The sequence below is a fragment of the Camelus ferus genome, chromosome 19 (assembly GCF_009834535.1).
Source record: "Camelus ferus isolate YT-003-E chromosome 19, BCGSAC_Cfer_1.0, whole genome shotgun sequence".
Lineage (NCBI taxonomy): Eukaryota > Metazoa > Chordata > Mammalia > Artiodactyla > Camelidae > Camelus > Camelus ferus.
The window spans coordinates 36,723,593-36,743,044 of NC_045714.1; the positions used below are offsets into that span (position 1 = coordinate 36,723,593).

The 19,452-nt window shown below is 38.3% G+C and overlaps 1 protein-coding gene and 1 non-coding gene across 4 annotated transcripts in view; one reads left to right on the plus strand and one right to left on the minus strand.

Annotated features, from left to right (window-relative positions):
* Nucleotides 1-265: 265 nt before the first annotated feature.
* LOC116658052 lies at nucleotides 266-368 on the minus strand. Its single transcript, XR_004313255.1, has one exon. It is a non-coding gene; the product is annotated as a U6 spliceosomal RNA (small nuclear RNA).
* Nucleotides 369-1,204: 836 nt separating this feature from the next.
* The window catches only part of CBFA2T2 (CBFA2/RUNX1 partner transcriptional co-repressor 2), a 130,773-nt gene continuing 112,525 nt past the window's right edge, over nucleotides 1,205-19,452 (plus strand). For 2 of the 3 annotated variants that reach the window (XM_032462117.1, XM_032462118.1), the window contains exon 1: nucleotides 1,205-1,392. In XM_032462117.1, the coding sequence (XP_032318008.1) occupies nucleotides 1,359-1,392 (34 nt within the window). In that variant the 5' untranslated portion in view covers nucleotides 1,205-1,358. The remainder of the gene's footprint in view (nucleotides 1,393-19,452) is intronic. The other variant, XM_032462119.1, reaches the window with a different exon arrangement.

Consider the following 19,452-nt stretch of genomic DNA (forward strand, 5'->3'; position numbering starts at 1 on the left):
CATTTTGTGCACTTAAGCAAGAATTTCTTTAGCATGGAGACACACAGGTGGAATTTCCAATCTAATGCATGAAATATGGCAACTCACTTGGTGTTTTCCTGATTATAAGGGAGATTGAGCATCCTTTAAAAATCTTTTTTAGCCATTTAGATTTCTGTTCTGTGTAATGTTTATTCATTCTCTCTGTCCATTTTTCTACTAAATTATATTATTTTTCTTACTGATTTCTAGGAGTCATTTATTTTGAATACTGATTTTTTTTTTTCTTAATATGGAACACTCCACGAATTTGCGTGTCATCCTTGCGCAGGGGCCTTGTTAATCTTCTCTGTATTGTTCCAATTTTAGTATATGTGCTGCCAAAGCAAATGCTTGAATACTGATTCTTTGCTGAATATGTTGCAAATACTGTATCCCAGTCTTACTTGTCAAAGACAAGCAAAGTTAAAAAAAAATTGTTTATGGTATCTTTGTACCTAGAGGAGTTTTATGTTTTAATTTTAATCCCTATTTTTTTTTAATCCCTGGTTTTGAGACTTTGAAAGGCAGAATAGTTCGGAGTACCTCAAAGTACTGGGTCAGAAGTTCCTAGGTTCTAATCTCATCTTTGCTTTTTGCTAACAGTAACCAGTGGACAAGCTGGTTGTTGGGAAAGATCATTCCGCATGTGTAAAAAAAGGGAAAAGACTAATACCTCTTTCCCTCAAAGTGAGGATTGACTGGATGGAGTGTATAAAAATAGCCCAATAATAATAATGATATTGATAATGATTTATCAATATTACGGTGATGACATTTTAGACAATTGTAACACTGTAGGCCAAAAAGTGGAAGTGACTTGCCCAATGACATGCGCAAAGGCGACCAGATAACCTGGAGAACTCAGGTAAGGCGTTGTCCCCTCCCTCTAAGCTCCGCCCACTAGGGCTCCGCCTCTGGGCCTTGGCCGCTGCCCTGGCCACAGCTGGAAGCCCTGCGCCTAGAATGGGCCGTGTACGTGACGAGCGCGCGTGACGCCGGAGGGGCGGGACTGAGAAGCAGGATGGGCCAGGATAGGGTGGTAGGTTCGCGCGGAAGGGGCGGGGCAGGTCAGTGGGCGGGGTTTAGCGGGAGCTGGTCTTGGGGCCCTTCCGCGTGCGTCGGTCGTGCGGGAGAGAGCGCGCGGCGGGGGCGTGCCCGGCGGGCGGGGCCAACTGGGGGGCGGGGCGGCGCGGCGCGCGGCCTAGCGGTGGCGGTGGCTGCGGCAGCTGCGGCGGCCCTGAGGTTGGCGAGCTTGGCGGCTACAGGTCCCGCGGCGGCGCCGGCGAGGAACCCGGGCCGCGGGTGGAGGCACAGGCGCGCGGCTGCGGCACTCGGCGATGGTGGGCGTCCCTGGAGCGGCCGCCTTCCAGCGTAAGCGGGGCGGGAAGGCGGGCAGCTGAGGGGGGCGTGTGAGGGGCCTGTAGCTCCACAGGCGCGAGCTCCCGAGAGGCCCCCAGCGCGAGGCCGGGGTGGTAAACTGAGGCCCCAAGAAGGGCGGCGAATCCAAGGTCACGCGGCGGGCTGGGCCTTCCCGTGCTCCCGAGGCCTCCCCAGCGCTTGCTGCACCTCTGGAGGGCTCGGAGCTCAAGGTGTGAGCGATATTGCGGGGACTGCGGCCTCGGAGTCCTCGCCGGGCTGGCGTCCACAGAACTTGCCCGCGGACAAGGATTGTTTTGTTCTCCTGGCGCCGGGGCTACTAAGTCCGGCTCCTGGGGAAACATTACACACGCCCAATTTCGAGAGGTGTGTGGCGTCTGGTGGAGGAGGTGAGGATGGCCACTCTGACGGGCCTGTTGATTGGAGGCTCAGGGGTCGGACTGCCTGGGTTCACATCTTGGCTCCCTCATTTACAGGCTGTGACCTTGGGTCTCTCCGAGCCCCATTTCCCCATTCTGCAAAATGAGGGTGTGAAGAGCATCTCCAGCATCTCTCCATCCTGGTTCTGGGTTTTGTGAGGCCAAATAGAAGGCTTGGCGCGGACTCTGGTATATACACAAGCGAGAAAACTGCCATTATTGTAATCGCTAAAAAATCTCGTCCTAGGGTGAACCTCACTCGGAAAAGCTCGAATTTGTTTAAGATTTTAATTTTGCCTTCGGTTAGTCCTGTTTTATGATCCGATAGTTTTTCTTACCTACATTTCTCCTTTTCAGCATTTGTCTTCTGTTCCTACTAGAATTGTGAGATCCTTGGGGGAGTGGTGGGTGTCTTAATAACAACGATAAGATTTTAATTGTTTCTCGTCACAATAGCAATGATAGCCAACATTTTTTGAGCAGCAGACATTTTGCATTCTATTCAGTTAATATTTATTAAATCATCTATTAAGTAAAAAGTACTATTTTGGCCCAGGTAATATAGCAACAAACTAGATAGACCAAACTCCAAGCTTTGAATTTAGTTGGGGGGGAGGGGAGGGAGAGACATTGGTGAATGGAAAAACAGATAAATCCATTTTTTAAGTTTTCTCTCATTTAATCCTGGTGACAATGTAGGTAAGAGTTAAGTAGTTAATACGTATGCCCATTTTGCAGAGAATGAAACTGAAGAACAGAAGGATCCCTATTGGATCTAACCTCAGAGCCCACGTTCTTCAGCATATAAAAGGGAGGCTTTACCCAGCCTCTCTTTTTTGTTTGGCACCCATTAAATGTTGGATTGAAGAAATGGAAAGTAGATGCTTCCAGCTAATGCCTCTTCATAGTCAAGTCTGCAGTTGCTGCTTTTGGTAGTTTGATCCATTCCTTTTGGAGCTTCTTACTAAAGAGGGGCAGACAGAGATGACCCTTTAGGTCTGACAAAGGTACGTCATCTGTATAGTGAAAGGACCTTTTATTGAACTTAAATTTTTTAATGTCCAAATCTCTTCTGTGCAGTTTTCAGTTTAAAATAGGCCCTAAAGTACAGTTTTTGGTTCTGTACTGTAACTAAGATTTGTTTGTTTATTGATTGATTGGTAGTATTCCTAAGAGAATTCTATATTACATACCTAGGCAATGTTCTTATTATACTTCTGCTCTTAACCTGGAAGCATTACAGTAAGTTACATTAAAATGTTGAGAGGACTTTTTCAGTGAGATTCTCATGATATAGTTAGAGCCAACATTGACCATCTACTAAGCACCAGGCCATGTGCTGATGTAGGGCTTCCAAAGATGCATAAGAGCAGGCTCTGGCCTCTAGAAGCTTACCTACCATCTTGATTGGCTGAAGTGCTAGGCAGAGAGAACGCAGGAGCTTAGAGTCCCCAGGGGAAGTAGTCTAGAGCAGTGGCCTCAAATGGTTTTAGTGTTCTTTCTGTCAGTAAATATGCACACACATTATCTGAATGTTTGTTTTAAATTATAGTTACAGTGTTGACTGTACTGTCTATTATATACATTTTATAACAAGTGCAAAGATAGACATTTTACCAAAGGATGAGTTAAAACAAATACAAGTAGAAGTTCCCAGTATTGTTTTCCCACACCCCGGTGTGTGAATAATAACTATACTCCCTGGAGTGGAGACCATTGGCCTTGTGGGACCTTCTCCTCAACCCATGAGGTCTGTTGAAATTCAGTTCTGGAGTTGTGCCTAGGTTGAAATCTTGGGGTCCAGTGCTTACTATCTTTGAGACTTCTGGCATGTTATTTAACCTTCCTGTTCACTTTATTTTTCTCATCTATTGAGATGATGAGAGTTCTATTTCATTTGCAGTTTTATTGTGATGATTGATATGAATATATTAATATAATGTATATGTTAATATATGTAGAGAAGTTATACTGGGGTTGACACTATTTTGGGTGCTGTTAGTGGCTGAGGATACAAAGATGACTTAGAATCTCACGGTTTAGTAGGGGTACTGCACAAATATATGGATAATGGTAAAGTGCTTTAAGTGCTCAAAGTAATGGCTTTTGGGACTGCAGAGTAGGCATACTAATTGTTCTTTGAGAGTCCAAGTAAGGTTTAGGTAAGGAGGTGACATTTGAACCAGGCCTGAGAAGGAGAGGGGCTTTTACCAGGAGGATGAGGCGTAGACCTTGTTGGCTGAGGGTGTAGAGTGGAAACTGGGATGCCTTCGAGGGCTTGGTGAGTAGTTCTCCAAATCTGTACCTGCAGGGAACGTGATTGAAGCTTGGATACCTTGTTGAGTTCTGGCTGGAGTTGTGCCTGGCAGGGGCCAGATGGCAAGGAAGCCTGTTCTAGAACTTTTCATAGCACAATAGCTCTTTCCTTTCTGGTGGCACTCATTCTGCCTTCTTAGTTATCTAAGAATGTAAACTCCTAAGTATAAGCTCTTTGAGGGTTATGATAGTATCTGCATTATTGTGATTTTTATTTTGTGTAGCAAGGGAAGTGAGAAGTCCATAAGTATGGAGAAAGGTATATAAATCCTTGGACCATCAAATAATTCTGAATAGTTATAAATGGAATGATAAATGACCATACTTATTAGTGAAAAACCCACGCACAAATATTTTATGGTAGATAAGCCCTGAGCATTACTATCCAAAAGGGATGAGAATTGTCATGTTCAGTAACTCTTTCCTTATCTGGCACTTAACCCATTAGGATGACAAAGAGATGTGAAAGTACACCTGGAATGACTTCTCTGAGGTTGAATTAGCTGCCTTCCATTTTCTTCTCTAGGTCCACTCCATCCTTTCCCACCTTGTTCTATGGCCTGGGAAGCTGACTTACATAGACTATATCAAAGGGGTTCCTTCCCATCTGAGATTACAGAATTTAATTACCCTGCTCCTTTCCTATGGGTGTTGTCTCTGGCTCACTGTGTCCCTTGATTGAAGATTGCTGTTCCTCTAAAGGTGGTCCTTTCTACATGACTTGCTCCTTCTATGTTTGGAAAGTTTGTATTTCCTTTGTTCCTCTGGATACTACAACTATCCTTTATGATTATCTTATACCCTGGCACACCCTTCTTTGTAGTCGCCTTATTAAACCCTCCTTCATTTGTCCTTACTGGAGTATGCTATCTTTCTTGCTGGGACCGTGACTATGATCGAAGCTTGCATACTTTGTTAACAGGATAACTCCTCAAACTTTCTCTCAAAGCTTACTCATATTCTGCATGTACCCTAACAAAGTATTTGAGCCCAACTCATAGCAGATTTAAAAGCAACAAATCAGAGAGGAGAGGGGCTACCCCACGTAAGCATACTGGCAAAGATAGGGTCTCACCCTTTCCTGTGGTCCTTACCTACTATGCCACACTGATATATTTATTCATTTTCACCCCAAAACTATTGGATAAGAAAAAAAAAAAGCAGAGTAAGATTAAAAACACCTGTAATCTGTGACCACACTCAAGACTAATTAAATTGCAGTTAGTAGCCTGTTTAAAAAGGTAAGGATGTACATGAGGCAGGTTGTTTGGCATAATGGAAAAAGCAGAATTTGGAGGCAGACTTTGGGTTTGAGGCCTGTTCTACTGGGAAGTTAATTCAACCCCTGAGACTCAGTAGTTTGTTTGTTTAATCTATAAATGTAGGTAACTCCTGCCTAATAATAATAATGACTAATACTGAATGTTTATTTTGGGCCAGATACCATGCCAAGCATTATAGTTACCTTTAGCCTTTTAATCCTCCACTCTTTTAGGTAGGTGTATATCCTCATTTTACAAATTAGGAAATTGACTCAGATGTCATAGACCTAATAAATGACCAAGCCCAGATTAAAAACTAGATCTTTTGTGACTGCAGAGCCTGAGTTCTTAACCTTAAGTTAACTTATTTGAAATAAGGGGATGGGGAGCAGAGGGTATAGCTCAGTGATAGAGTGTGTGCTTAGCATGCATGAGGTCCTGGGTTCAATACCCAGTATCTCCATTTAAAATAAATAAACAAACAAACAAATGTAGCACCCCCCCCTAAAAAATAAAATAAGGGAAGGGTTAGTTCAGATAAGATATCTAAATACTGCTGTACTACAGAACTGTTTGTTTCTAGCCTTTTTGAGGGGAGGATGTTCAGAACCTTTGTTGCCCCATGTTCTGTTTGTCCCCCCACCCCCGCCTCAAGGCAAAGTTCAGTGAAATGAGCTGAAGGTTTTTTGTATAGAATTGGGTGTAAGTTTTCCTATTAGGAACAGAGTTATCCTTTGATTTTGGTTGTTTTGAAGATTGTTGACTTTGATTTCGAGAATTGGGACTTATTTAATTGAATCATGTCTTGGGCACTTGCAATGAGTTTTTATCTTCATCTCAGACTTTTGAGTACATCTATGCTGGCTTGTAACCTTTTGGCTTCCATACATACAGATAAATTTTTAAAATACACAGAGAAATTGACTTTAAGCTTGTTCTTGAGTATTAAGCCTGTTGTGTGGGATATGCAAATCCAAACTTTATCATCAGTTATTTGAATTTAATGAAAGCTTTTAGACAGAAAGGATGGTTTAAATGATAGCGTACAGTGAATAAATGCAGCACTAGGATAAAGATAAATTATTTCACCAAGTTCATACCTCTTCCAGGGTAAGGAAAACAGGAGGAAAGAAGTGGGAAAGTAAGACTTCTCACCTGCTGGTTTTATCCTCAGTCCTTAGTTTTCGAGTATTGTTTTGAACCTCATGTTATAGAAAGTGATCACTTAAATTTGGAAGTTTGAAGGCTAATGAGGGAGACTCTTTCCCCTAGTTATTGTTTCTGTTTTAGTGAGATTACAAAGAAGAGGGGCCTCACTAGTGCTGTACTGACTGGACCCGTGTGTAATATGAGCTAGTATATGTACACGTGACAGAGCCTGTCTCTGGTTAAGTAGCTTTTGCCTTTGTCTCTGGTTTCTGTCTCTGGCCCCTCAAAGGCCTTCAGGCTATCTGAAATTATAGGGCTGGCTCGGGTATCGTAAATTAAACTTGTGAAATGAGTCTATAGCAGATATGTCAACGGAATCTGTCAATCCAGTTGAATTCTTTTTTTTTTTTTTTAAATCTTCGCTTAGATTTTCTACTGGGCACTTTTAACATATTTCATCTTAGAACAGCCTTGAGAGGGAGTTAGCATCTCTGTTTTACAGATGAAGAAATAAGGCTCAGAGAAGTTAAATTAATTCCCCTAGGTCACACAGTTAATCAGTAGCAGATACACTATTCACACTCAATCCTGATATTGATTTCATTCATTGTACATTGAGATATGAGTCCAAAACCCACTGTTTTTTACTCTCTGTCACATGGCTGCTTTTTACTAACTAGATTAGAGGTTTTTAGACATGTGTTCCAAAGAATCCCAGTGCTCCCTGAAGATACTAGATTTCCCATCATCTTTCTTCAACAACTTTTTTTTCCTGACATTTTTCTTATTAAAAAGTGTCCTAGGAATGGATATAATTTAAAGACTGCTGTATTAGGTCTTGGTCTTGTTCAGAGGTATCCTGAATTGGCCTTAGTGATGAATTAAACAAAACAAAACAAAAAGGCAGCAGAAATTCTCAGCAGCCTTTACCAATTCATCCCATATGTTTCCTGATTTTAGCAGTGAAGCAGATGATGGCAATGAACATCAAAAGCCCAAGAAATGTCTGTGCTAATTTTGCATGGCTCTGTGAGGAGCTGTCAAATATGGATCATCAAATATAGTATATGGACTATGCAGTGAACCTTTACTTTGGAATGTAGCTCTTTAAAATATGATTCTGCCCCTCTATTTTGTTTTTGTGTTTTTTGGTGGGGGGGAGGTAATTAGGTTTATTTATTTATTTTTAGAGGAGGTACTGGGGATTGAACCCAGAAACTCGTGCGTGCTAAGCAGGTGCTCTTCTACTTGAGCTATACCTTCTTCCCTGCCCCTCTATTTTGTATTGCTGTAATTAAATGCAGAAATCAAAGTAAAATTCCAAATAATTCAGAGCTAGGTATCTTCTGTCTGAATTGATAACTTTGGAGTTGGCTAAACCTTTCTATTAAATTAACTGATGGCGACAAATATGTAATGTAATCTGACCTCTCCAGCAGCTCAAGTGAAATGTTAATGCCAGGCATAGCATAGCTCCCTTGATACACTACTTTGACCTTTTCCACTCTTACAGATGTTTCCCTTATTCCTTTGCGAACTTAGCCATCTCTATGCAGAGGTTCTGTCTGCTTTTAATTTTTCAAAGCTGCATAAGAACAGACATTCAAACAGCACGGATTTATTCATTTTTACCTTATAACTCTAGAGCAACACTAATCAAAATCACTGTTTCCTCCAATTCACATACAGTTTTTGGCTAGTTACTGTCTCCTTACCACTACCCATCCTCTCCTCCCTTCAGTAAAAGCTGAAATACCAGTGACATTTTTCTCCACCAAAAATGTGGCAGTTTTTTTTGTCTTTAATATTGAGAAAGTGATTATGTCTTTCATTTTGTTTCCTTCTAGAGAAGTAGAGTCAACCTTCTGGGGAGGAGGCAGGCAGAAAGCAAGATCTTTATGGCTGAGATTAAAGGTAGAGGTGGCTTAGGAGAGGAAGGTTCTGAGTGGTGAGGGAGAGATGGGGGAAAAGGTGATGATGGTCTTAGCTCCTCAGGCATTCATTCACTAGCTGCTTAGAGTTGCTTAGAACTCAGCAATTCTAGTTTTCATAAGCTCCTCCTTAATTTCCCCTTGGTAGGTTGGTCTGGCTAAGTGGTTTAAACTATACTCATCTCTTAAATATATTGCATGACACTATGTTAGAAAAACAAACATATTCAAGGATGGTGATTTGCATTATTGAAAAAAACATTTTTTTTTTTTTTACTCCTTTTTCTTTTTTTTTCCAAACTTCTGTATTTTGACACAGTTTCAAATTTAGGAAAAAGTTTCAAAAGTATTGTTAAAATTCCTGTATGCGCATACATTTACCTTGATTCCCCAAATGTCAACATTTCACTTTATTTTCTATGTTTTTTCTCTTTATATATGCATATTACTTTTCTTAACTATTTTAGAGTAAGTTACAGATGTGATACCTCTTTACCCTAAATAACTTACTGTATATTTCCAATAAACTAGGACATTCTCTTATGTAACCACAACAATATATTTATCAAAATCAGGAAATACAGACTTGGTATAATATTATTATCTAATATACTGACTTTATTCAAATTTTGCCATTTGTTCCAGTAATGTTCTTTATAGGGAAAAAAATTTTTTTTCTAGTCTAGGATCCAGTCCAGGATCACATGTTTAATTTAGTTATCCAGTCTTTAGTCTCAGTTTGGAAGAATGCTTCAATCTTTCATAACCTTGTCTGTTTTGAATGGTATAGGCCATTTATTTTGTAGTATATCCCTCAGTTTGAATTTGTCTTCCTTATAAATAGATTCAGATTGTGCATTTTGACAGAAATATCACAAAGTGGTATCATGTCCTCATTGCATTCTATCAGGAGGCACACAATGTCCATTTGTTCAGTCCTGGTGATGTTAACTTTGATCACTTGTTTGGGGTGGTCTGTCAGGTTTTTCCACTAGAGTTTTAATATTTTCTTTTTAAATTAGTAATGTTATGGGAGATACTGAGTTGATGTAAATATCTAGTTTTTGTCAAACTTTTACCTACTAGTTGTAGCATCTGTTGATGATGTTTGCCTGAGTCAGTTATTACTATGAGAGTTGTACTGTGATCTATCAGTTCTTCTTTGCTTATTAGTTACTACTCTGCTGCAGAATTTCCTTACCCTTATTTATATATATTAATATGGATTCTTATTTTATTCAGTAGGTTATAATGTTACCATCATTCTTTTGGAGTGGGGGGAGTTACTAGTTTTATTTTTATTTTAATGGAGGTAATGGGGATTGAACCCAGAACCTTGTGCATGCTAGGCATGCATTCTACCACTGAGCTACACCCTCCCCCACCATTGTTACCATTATTATTTATTGTGGTGTTCACATTGTCCCAGATTTGGCCAATGGGAACCCCTTCAAGCTAGCTTTTGACAAGTTCCAACATTCTTGACCCACTTCCTTACTTTCTGGCACAAAAAAATATATCCTGCCTTGTCTTCCTATGTGACCTTTGGAATCAGCCATTTCTCCAAGATACTTCTCTCCTAATTCTTGTTAGTGGAGAAAATTACTTTGAAATCAAGATCTGGCTGCTGTGTTTGCTCATTGCTATGGGATGTCATTGCTTCTAGATCCTCTTAATGGGCAGAGCTAAGAAATGTGTATATAGATATGTACATGTGTGTGTATATATATATATATATACACACACACACACACACACACACACACACACAAACACACATATATATCTAAATTTATTTCTTTTTTTAATCTACATATAATAAAAACTGAAACTGAGCCAGGGGCTCCTGTGCCTGCAGCACAGAAAGCCAGACTCTGACAGTAGGAGTTTGCAGTAAAGTAAGGATTTACTGCGGGGTGCCAAGCAAGGGAGTGAGACAATCCTCAGATCCAATCCCACTTGGTCTTTGAGTTAGGGTTTTTTTTTAAAAAGGGGAAGAACAAAGAAGCTGTGGCTAATCATCTTCTTGTGACATTTCGGTGACACTTCTTAATCGTAGTTTTGGAAGTCAGGATGTCTCTGGTTTATGATTCTCTGGCCAAAGTGGTTCATGGCTTGGGGATCTGTTAGCTCATCTTGCCCTGGAGTAATAACCTGAGTATGTATGTTAATGATGATGTCTATAATAGCAACTTTAGTACATTAATGATGTTATCGGTAACAGCAATTTTAGTCATCTGAATCTAGTTGATTAGTGTTCAGTTAGGATTGAGGTCAGAGGGGATAAGAAAGGAGTACAGTTTTGTATAGAGAGATTAATCATAAACTCCGTAAGGGAACTCAGTTTCAAAATTCTATGTTCAAGATGGGGAGGGTATATAGCTCAGTGGTAGAGTGTATACTTAGGTACTGGGATCAATTCCCAGTACCTCCATTAAAAAATAAGTAAATAAATAAACCTGATTACCTACCCTCCAAAAAAAACCAAACAAAAACCAAAACAAAACTATATGTTCATACTAATTTAGCCTTTATCCTTTTTGTATTTGTAAGTCCTTTGTCTTACCTAGGGATTGTCAATCCAACTCACATAACCCACAATATATTAACTTATTTGCCCAATCCTAGAATATACAGGAAATAGCTCCAGAATTACTGACCTATGTTACTGTGAAATTCCTACCACCCGGAGTTCAGTTAGTAAACCTGTTTGCAGTTTGTGTGTGTGTGTGTGTGTGTGTGTGTGTGTGTGTGTGTGTGTGTGTGTGTGTGTGTTTTATTTGTTTGTGTTTTGTCTTTATTCTGAGGGTATATGGTCAGTGTATTGTATTTAAAAGTTACTTTGGGGTAGCTCCTCAGTGATTTAAGATGCAGTTCAACTTAAGAAATTTGATGTGTACTTTTTTTTCATGTGTACTTTTAAGATCAGATTCATCATATAAATCCAGACATAGGTGAAAAAATATTTTGTGTGGTTTCTTTTTTTCTTGGTGCTTCTGTCTTGACAGAATTTCAGAATAACTTGAAATTCTTAATTTTAAATAAATCTGTTTTCTCTTCACCTTTTGCAAATGCATTTAATTGACTCTCAGCCATGGAGTGTCTTCTTTACCCTGGGTGAATAGTTTTAAAATTTTATATGATTCTAGTAATTTATAGCTGCTGACTTTTGGTTTTGACACATAGTGAACATTTTTAATTTTTTTCATGTAAAAAGGCGGAGTGATTTGCTACTGAGTAATTTGCCTTTGAAACTCCAAAGAAGGAATTTTGGTGTGCTGGTTTCTTAGATATATTTGTAGGCCAGAACTGTAGGTTGCCTTTTTTGATGTTTTGGTATATGAGGAGAACAGAAGAAAGGGAGTAGATGATGATGAATTAAAGTCAAGTAATGGTGACTACTGGAGTGAGCACTGTCAAAATAATACTGATTCTTCAGAAAAGAGAAGCACCCTGCCTTCTGATGTTAGTAACAGTCTTCTCTAATACTGATTGAAGAGAGAGAATGCTTTCTCTGAAAACATGGCATCTCTGGTAAAACCTCCACAGAGAGGTTTAACCCAGCAGTTGTTAGGCAGTTTAGTTAAAATTTCTTAAACAAATACTGAACCAAATAGAGCATAAATATTGTAATAATTAAGTATTCCTTTTTTCCCCCAGATCTGTAAATGGAGTAGTTTCTTTTTTAGCTAGGTTTTTTGAGCTATAATTTACACACAATAAAATTTACTCTTTTTAAGAGTACTGTTCTATGAGTTTTGACAAATGTGTACATTTGTAATCACACCAATCAAGATGTGCATTATTTCTGTCATCCCCAGAAGTTCCCTCATGCCCCTTTCCCCTCATTTAGCAGCCCCTGGCAACTACTATACTGGGTTTTGTCCCTCTAATTTTTTTTTCTGTCTAGTTTTTACCTTTTCTATGTCCTATAAAATGGAACCATACAATTTTTATGCCTTTGTATCTGCTGTCTTTCACTTATTGTAATTTGAGAGTCATCCATGTTGTATGTATCTATAATTCCCTTTTATTGCTGAGTAGCATTCCACTGTATGTTCCATGATTTTTTAAAAATTTGTTTACCAGTTTATGGACATTTGGGTTGTTTCCTTTCCTGTTTTGATGATTATGAATAAAGTTCTAAACATTTATGTTCAGGTCTTTTATGAACATAAGTTTTTGTTTCTCTTGGGTAAATACTTAGGAGTTGGATTGCTGGATTCTATGGTAATTTTAACTTTTTGAGAAACCCGAAAGTGTTTTCCCAAGTGGCTGCATTGTACCATTTTGCATTTCACCAGTAATTCCATTTGCTCTTTGGTTGTTTCATTTTGTTTTGTTTTGGAATTAACTGTTAAGGAAATAGTGTAGCTGGTGAAATGAATTTTGATTTCCAGTTTCTACTTGTGAAAGACATATTCTCTGTTCTATTTGTCTTCTTTTGGAATCAGTGCAGTCATTTTTTTTTTCCAGGTTTCACTTTTATTGGGTAGAATTGTGACAATTTAACTGCACATATACAATATATTGCACGTAAATACATATATACAATATATTGCACATATTTCTTTTACTTTTACATATATGTACTGATCATTGTTTCTAAGAACAGTTTAGAGCTTTAGCTTTTTAGACTTATGTAGTTATCAAAGGAATAAAGCCAACCACAAAATAAGTATCATGCAGTAATCCAGTCAATAAAGGACAGTCAGGTATGCTTACCCATGTTCAAGAAATCAGTCATCTAAGTTATAAATAATAAGTAGTTCTCCTGTGTCTTTTTTTTTTTTTTTTAGATTCCACATATAAGTGATACCATATGTCATTTTTCTTTCTCTTTCTGGTCCACTTCACTTACAATGATGATCTCCAGATCTATCCATGTTGCTGCAAATGGCATTATTTCATTATTTTTTATGGCTGAGTAATATTCCATTGTGTGCATGTACGCGCACGCACGTGTGTGTGTATACACCACATCTTCCCTATCCAGTCATCTGTTGATGGACGCTTGGGTCACTTCCATGTCTTGGCCATTCTAAACAGTGCTGCTGTGAACATTGGGGCATATGTGTCTTTTTGAATTATATTTTTCTCTGGGTATATGCCCAGAAGTGGGATTGCTGGATCACATGGTAAATCTATTTTTAGTTTTTGAAGGAACCTCCATACTGTCCTCCACAGTGGCTGCACCAGTCTATACTTCTACCAACAGTGTGATTCCCTTTTCTCCACACCCTCTCCAGCATTTATCGTTTGTAAGTACAGTCATTTCTTATTTACATATCATTAATAGAAATAATAGCAACCACCATTTACATATCAGAATAATTTTCACACATTATCTAATTTTTACAGCAGTCAAGTGAGTTAGGTAGTAGTAGTCTCATCCTTTTATTTCACGTAAGGTTCAGAAGTCAGATGATTTGCTCACTGTCACACAACTAGTATGCAGGAGTGTGGTTTTGGGGAGCTGGAGCTGTGAGGGTGCATTCTGTTTCTCTTTAGTTAGAAGTGTAATGAGTGAGAACATGAATATCATCTCAGTACTTCCTTTCACCTCCAGCTCACAAGCAATGTAAGCTGGAAGATCTTTGAGGACAGGGACTGAATCTTAACCACCTTGGCAGCCCCGTGACACTTAGCACTTCTTGGGTTTTTTTTTGCACTGTGAGTTTTAATTGAAAACATTAAAACAGCTACACAGAGTGTTCTGTGTCCTAACATTTTGTTGATTGCTCTTGTAAGGGAAGCCTTAACAACTGGGTTTTAATTAAGTTTGGGCAGTGATTGTCCATCTTTCCCCCATGTAATTGATACTGTTGGGAAGAATTGTATTAGGAAATGGTAAAGCAAAGATTCTGGTTCAATCAGTGGAGGCCATGAATTTCTTGGGAAGGAGGTGGGATGCCAAACATGCCTCAGCCACTGAGCCACTGAGCCGCAGCTATGGACATCAACACTTGGCTTGCTGTGAGCTTTCTGCAGGTCTCTAAATAGTCCATGCTAATTTTGTGGCTGTGGGACTCTGAAGAATGATTTGGTAAATAAGGAGAGTTTCCATTAAAACCATAGTTTTTAAATAGTAATCGGAGATCCTAAAATCAGTTCCTGGTATCTTTATGTAATTCCTGATTATCCCTTTCTTTTTCGGTGGATTATTTTGGTTCACTTGCCACTTCAGTCTCTTGGTTCTTTTTACTCTGGTAGTTGAGTTTAATAAATCATTTATTTGAGGGGCCCAATATTTATATTCTACTGGAAAAACAGATAGACAGCTAATTATATAAAAGTTGGACTATCATGAATTATCAGGAACCTTTTTATATAATCAAACTTCATGAATTGATGATAATGAGTTATTATAATGACTAAACATCATGGATTTTCTAAGATAGTCTTAATTTCAAATACTCATTTACTTTCACAAACATCTATTGAGCCCCTAGTCCTGGATGCTGGGGTATATAAAGGGAGTTATAAGATCCTGAAGAAGTTTAAATGCAGTTCAGTAGTGGGGAGAGATAGATTGATGTTTTAATACCAAAAGGTAAGCAGTGATAAAAGCATGGTAAGAACCACCAAGGGTAGGCATCTGATGTAATGCATGTGCATGTATGTATGGAAGTGTTTCAAAAAAGATTTCTTAGAAAAAAAAATGATGTGTGTCTTGAACCAAATCTGTTTTTCCTAACAGCTTTTTTAAAAATTAATTTTTGGACTGGCAATATATTTATATAACTCAACGTTTAAGAGTCTTTTTTTTTTTTTAATGGAGGTGCTAAGGATTGTATCTAGGACCTCATGCATGCTAAGCATGCACTGTCACTGAGCTACTACCCTTCCTCCACATAGTTCAACATTTTAAAAGTACAGGGTTATTTAGTGTATAGTCCCTCTTACCTCTGTGCTCCAGCTATACTTTCCCCTCCTTGGAGGCAACTAGCATTACCAGTTTCTACTGTATCCTTTCAGATATATTCCTGTGGGCCATATAATATCATGGATAAAATAACTTTTTGCATTGTATTTCATTGAATGGATGCATAATACTTTCTTTTCTACAGTCCACACTGACATTTACATGTCATTCTTTTGCTGTTAGAAACAATGCTGCATAGCTTTGTAAAAAATGTAATTTCATGAATCTGTAGGCTAAATTCCTGGAAGTAAAATTGCTTGGGCAAGGGGTTCAATTTGTGTAATTTTGATAGATGTTGTCAAATTACTCTCCAGAGATAGTATATCAATTTTTATACTTCTACTGGCAAAATGTGTGACCCAAGTAAAGAAGGGTTAGGAGATAGGGGAAGTTAAGACTGGACTAAGTTTTGGGGGAACTAAAAGGTATGTTATTGAAGTATAAAGTGCTGGGTCAAGAATGGCAGGAGATGAGGCTAGAGAACAAGGCAAGGGCCAGGTTTGTGCTGGGTTTTATTCTATAGCTAATGGAGGGGAATAGAAAGGATGAAGGAATGACATAGTTAAAATTGTGTTCTAAATAGAGCACTCTGGTGGCCCTATGAAGATGGATTTGAAGGGGCAAAACAGGAAGCAGTGAAATAATTAGGTTAATGCAGTAGGTTTGTCAGACCATGTGTCTCAAATTTGGGTTTGGAAACTAAAAGTGATACAGTGTGCTAAGTTAGGAGATAGAGGAGATAGGTTTAAAAGAGGAAGAGTTTAGCTCCTTAAAGGTAGTAAGAAAGGCTTCACTGAACAATAGTTGCGTTTTGGTGGATGAGTACATCTTGGGTTGGAGAAATGGGATAAAGGAAATTATTTCAGATCTTGAGATTGGAATAAGACAGGAGTAGACAAACTTTTTCTATAAAGAGCCTAATAGTAAATGTTTTAGGCTTTATGGAACACATGTGGTCTGTGTCACATCTCCTCCTTTTTTTTAAAAAAACAGCTCTTTAGAAATAGAAAAGCTGTTAGCCCATAACCCTTACTGAAACAGGTCATGGGCAAGGTTTGCACAGGGTTGGGATGGAGGATGGCCTTAGTTACTGACTCTTGGAATAAGCAAAGGCATCGAGGCTGGAAAGTGTAGGATATACTTAGCAAAGCAATACTAAAGGCAGGTTGAGGCAGAGCTGTGGGAAACTTTGAATGTTAGGCTAAAGAATTCGTCCCTAGTATAGATACATTGAGGAGTCACCTATTGTACTGACTCCAGAAACGGTGATATTTTGCCTAGTACTGTAGACTTACTGAATTATCAGCTTATAAAAAGCCTCGCTGGAAGAATTGCCTTGTGTAGATGCTTGTGTTCTCATAGTACTGCTGATGGCTTACCATTAGCATGAAATAGAGGTCTAACCCACTCAGTAAGACTTCTAAGTATTTTAATGAATGGTATACATAACTCAGAAAGAATCAAGTTAAGGAAGTAGAAGAATTATTATAATTCAGAATTTCAGGAATTCAATAGATATTGCTAAACCTTTCTCAAATTTTTTTTTACTCGCAGTTTTGAAGACTAGGAAATAAAATGTACAACAATTTAGCTGGTTTTTTTTTTTTTCCCGTTAAACAGCTCTCCTAACCTAACTATACAATTTCCAGGTAAGCTTTCTATTGTTTTAAACCTCTGGTTCCAGACAACTGGAAAACTAGTTTTCCTCAGGATTGGTGGATTAGTGGTATGCAGTCAGAAATATTTGAGGGAATTATTAGAATATCAGTGTGACACCCATATTATGATATGTTTGGGGGGAAGAGGTCCGGTATGTTTTTGAAATAGCCTCTCAGATGATTCTGTCACGTTTCTGCCCCGTTAAGAGCTATTGTTTGAACCAATTTATGTCCAGTGAGACTGGTACAAGTACATTCTTTTATCTGCCATCTAGTATGAAGGAAGAATTGAGATAGAACTTTGCTATCCTGTAAAGACTGCTCACCTCTGGTATGTTTTGGCAGTGAACATTACTAACTCATATTGTCAATTTGCTATCAGCTTTTCCTGATGAACTAATTCTGGCCTTATTCAGTTTTTTATATATATATATAATATACATATAATATTTTGCTTCAGTCTCTTGTCTTATGAGCTTTGCACCTGTGTTAATAGAAAGTCAACTTTCTTCTTATTTTTATGAAACTGCTTTTTATCAGCACAAAAACATGGACCATGATTAGCTATCCTGCTCTTGCTGCCCCTATGTTTTTAAACTCATTTTGAGCACTTAATGTACACATAGTGGATATGCAGATTTTTGTTGAGGCAAAGGAATGTTATAAGTAAAGGAGAGTTAAAAGATACAGGATCTCTGAGTTCCTTCTCATTCCCTCAGTCTGTGATTCCATAAATTAAAAGAGAATCAATCCTGAGGAAGCTCAGGATTCTCAGACCAGATTATACCACACCATACATGGTATCTGACAACCTTTAACAATTGCTTGTTTGTTCCTTTTGGTAGCTACAGGTGAGTAGGGTAACTATGCAGATTATTAGGATATGCAAAGTTTGAAGACAACAATTGGGTCAAATTTATTTATCAGTCATCTTTTCTAATTAAGGCTATCATTAGCAGTTTAAACTCTCTAATTTAAAAAGTTTATTATTTTATTATTTTTTGTGGGGTGGGGAGGTAATTAGATTTACTTATTTTTTAATTTTTTTGATGGAGGTACTCGGGATTGAACCCAGGACCTTGTGTATGCTAAGCATGCACTCTACTACTGAGCTATTTATTACCTTCCCCCCGAAATTCTCCAGTTTTTTAAAGCACATGTTGGTTGTGGCAGTGAAAGCTGTAATGTGCAGTAATCAAAGCTTCTTTGATTATAGCACATCTTCATATATGTAGATTTAGAACTAAGTGTGATAGGATTATTTGGATGGTTGAAAAGGATGTATAAACTTAGAGGCGTTTATTATAAACTTATAGGGATCTGCTATGAGAAATAGGAAATTGGGATCCCGTTAGGGCTTAATTGGTTGACTCCAGCTTTTAGCTTGGAGGCTGCTGAAGAGTTAACTTATTGTGTGAGAATTTGACTGTGTGTAGAGCACAAGTTTAAGGAAAAGATCTGTTTGTATTTTTATTCATTTGCCAGATCAGTCCTACTTACATGTGAAAACAGGCAGACAGTCCCATGTCAGTTAAATATTAGAATGTAACAGACTGATTTTGATCCCACAAAATTAATATTTTTATCAGATTTACCCTGATGATGATGTTTTATAAAAAGAAAGCTTTGGAGAGAGATCTGTCAATAACGAGTAAATTTTTCTCATTTAAGTAGGGGTCTTGTATCTAGTTAGACAGTATTGCATAGTGAGAGAGGATCTTTAGGTTGATTTTTCCCAACACTTGATTCCAGTTTATAGATGACGGAAGATGCGACTTTAGCTAATCACTTAATCTTGAATTATATTTTAAGTGGAAATAATAACTTACAGCTTTTAATAGAAGGATGTTTAAAAGATAAACGGACTATTGGCATAGTAGCTGTTTGGAAGATAACTTAATAGTGTTTCTTTTTCCCTGTATTTTTTTTTCTTTTTGGTAAACTTCGTATCTTTATGATATTAAACAAAAAATTCATAAATCTTAAATGTGTAGCTCAATGAATTTTCACAAAATGATCGTAATTTTGTGTAACTGCTATCTGGATCAAGAAATAGAACTACTTCGGAAGCCCACCTCTCACCTGCTGCTTTTTTTTTTTTTTTTTTTTTTTTGCTGTGGGCTCAGAGAGGTGGTGGTTTGGATCAGAACGTTAATGGTGGAGATGAGAAATAGTTGGATTCAGGATATTTTGAAGGTGTAGCCTATAGGATTTGCCCCAGTGGTTGGCTTTCGGGGGTTGTGTGTCAAGGATGACTCTAAAGTTATTGACTTAAATTGCTTATTTACTTGATTTGAGAAACTAGGGAGAGGATAGAATCCCTCAGGTAGGTTTGGGCTAGCATGGGGAACCTAGAATTTGATACGGGACGTTTTGTATATGAGATGTCCATTA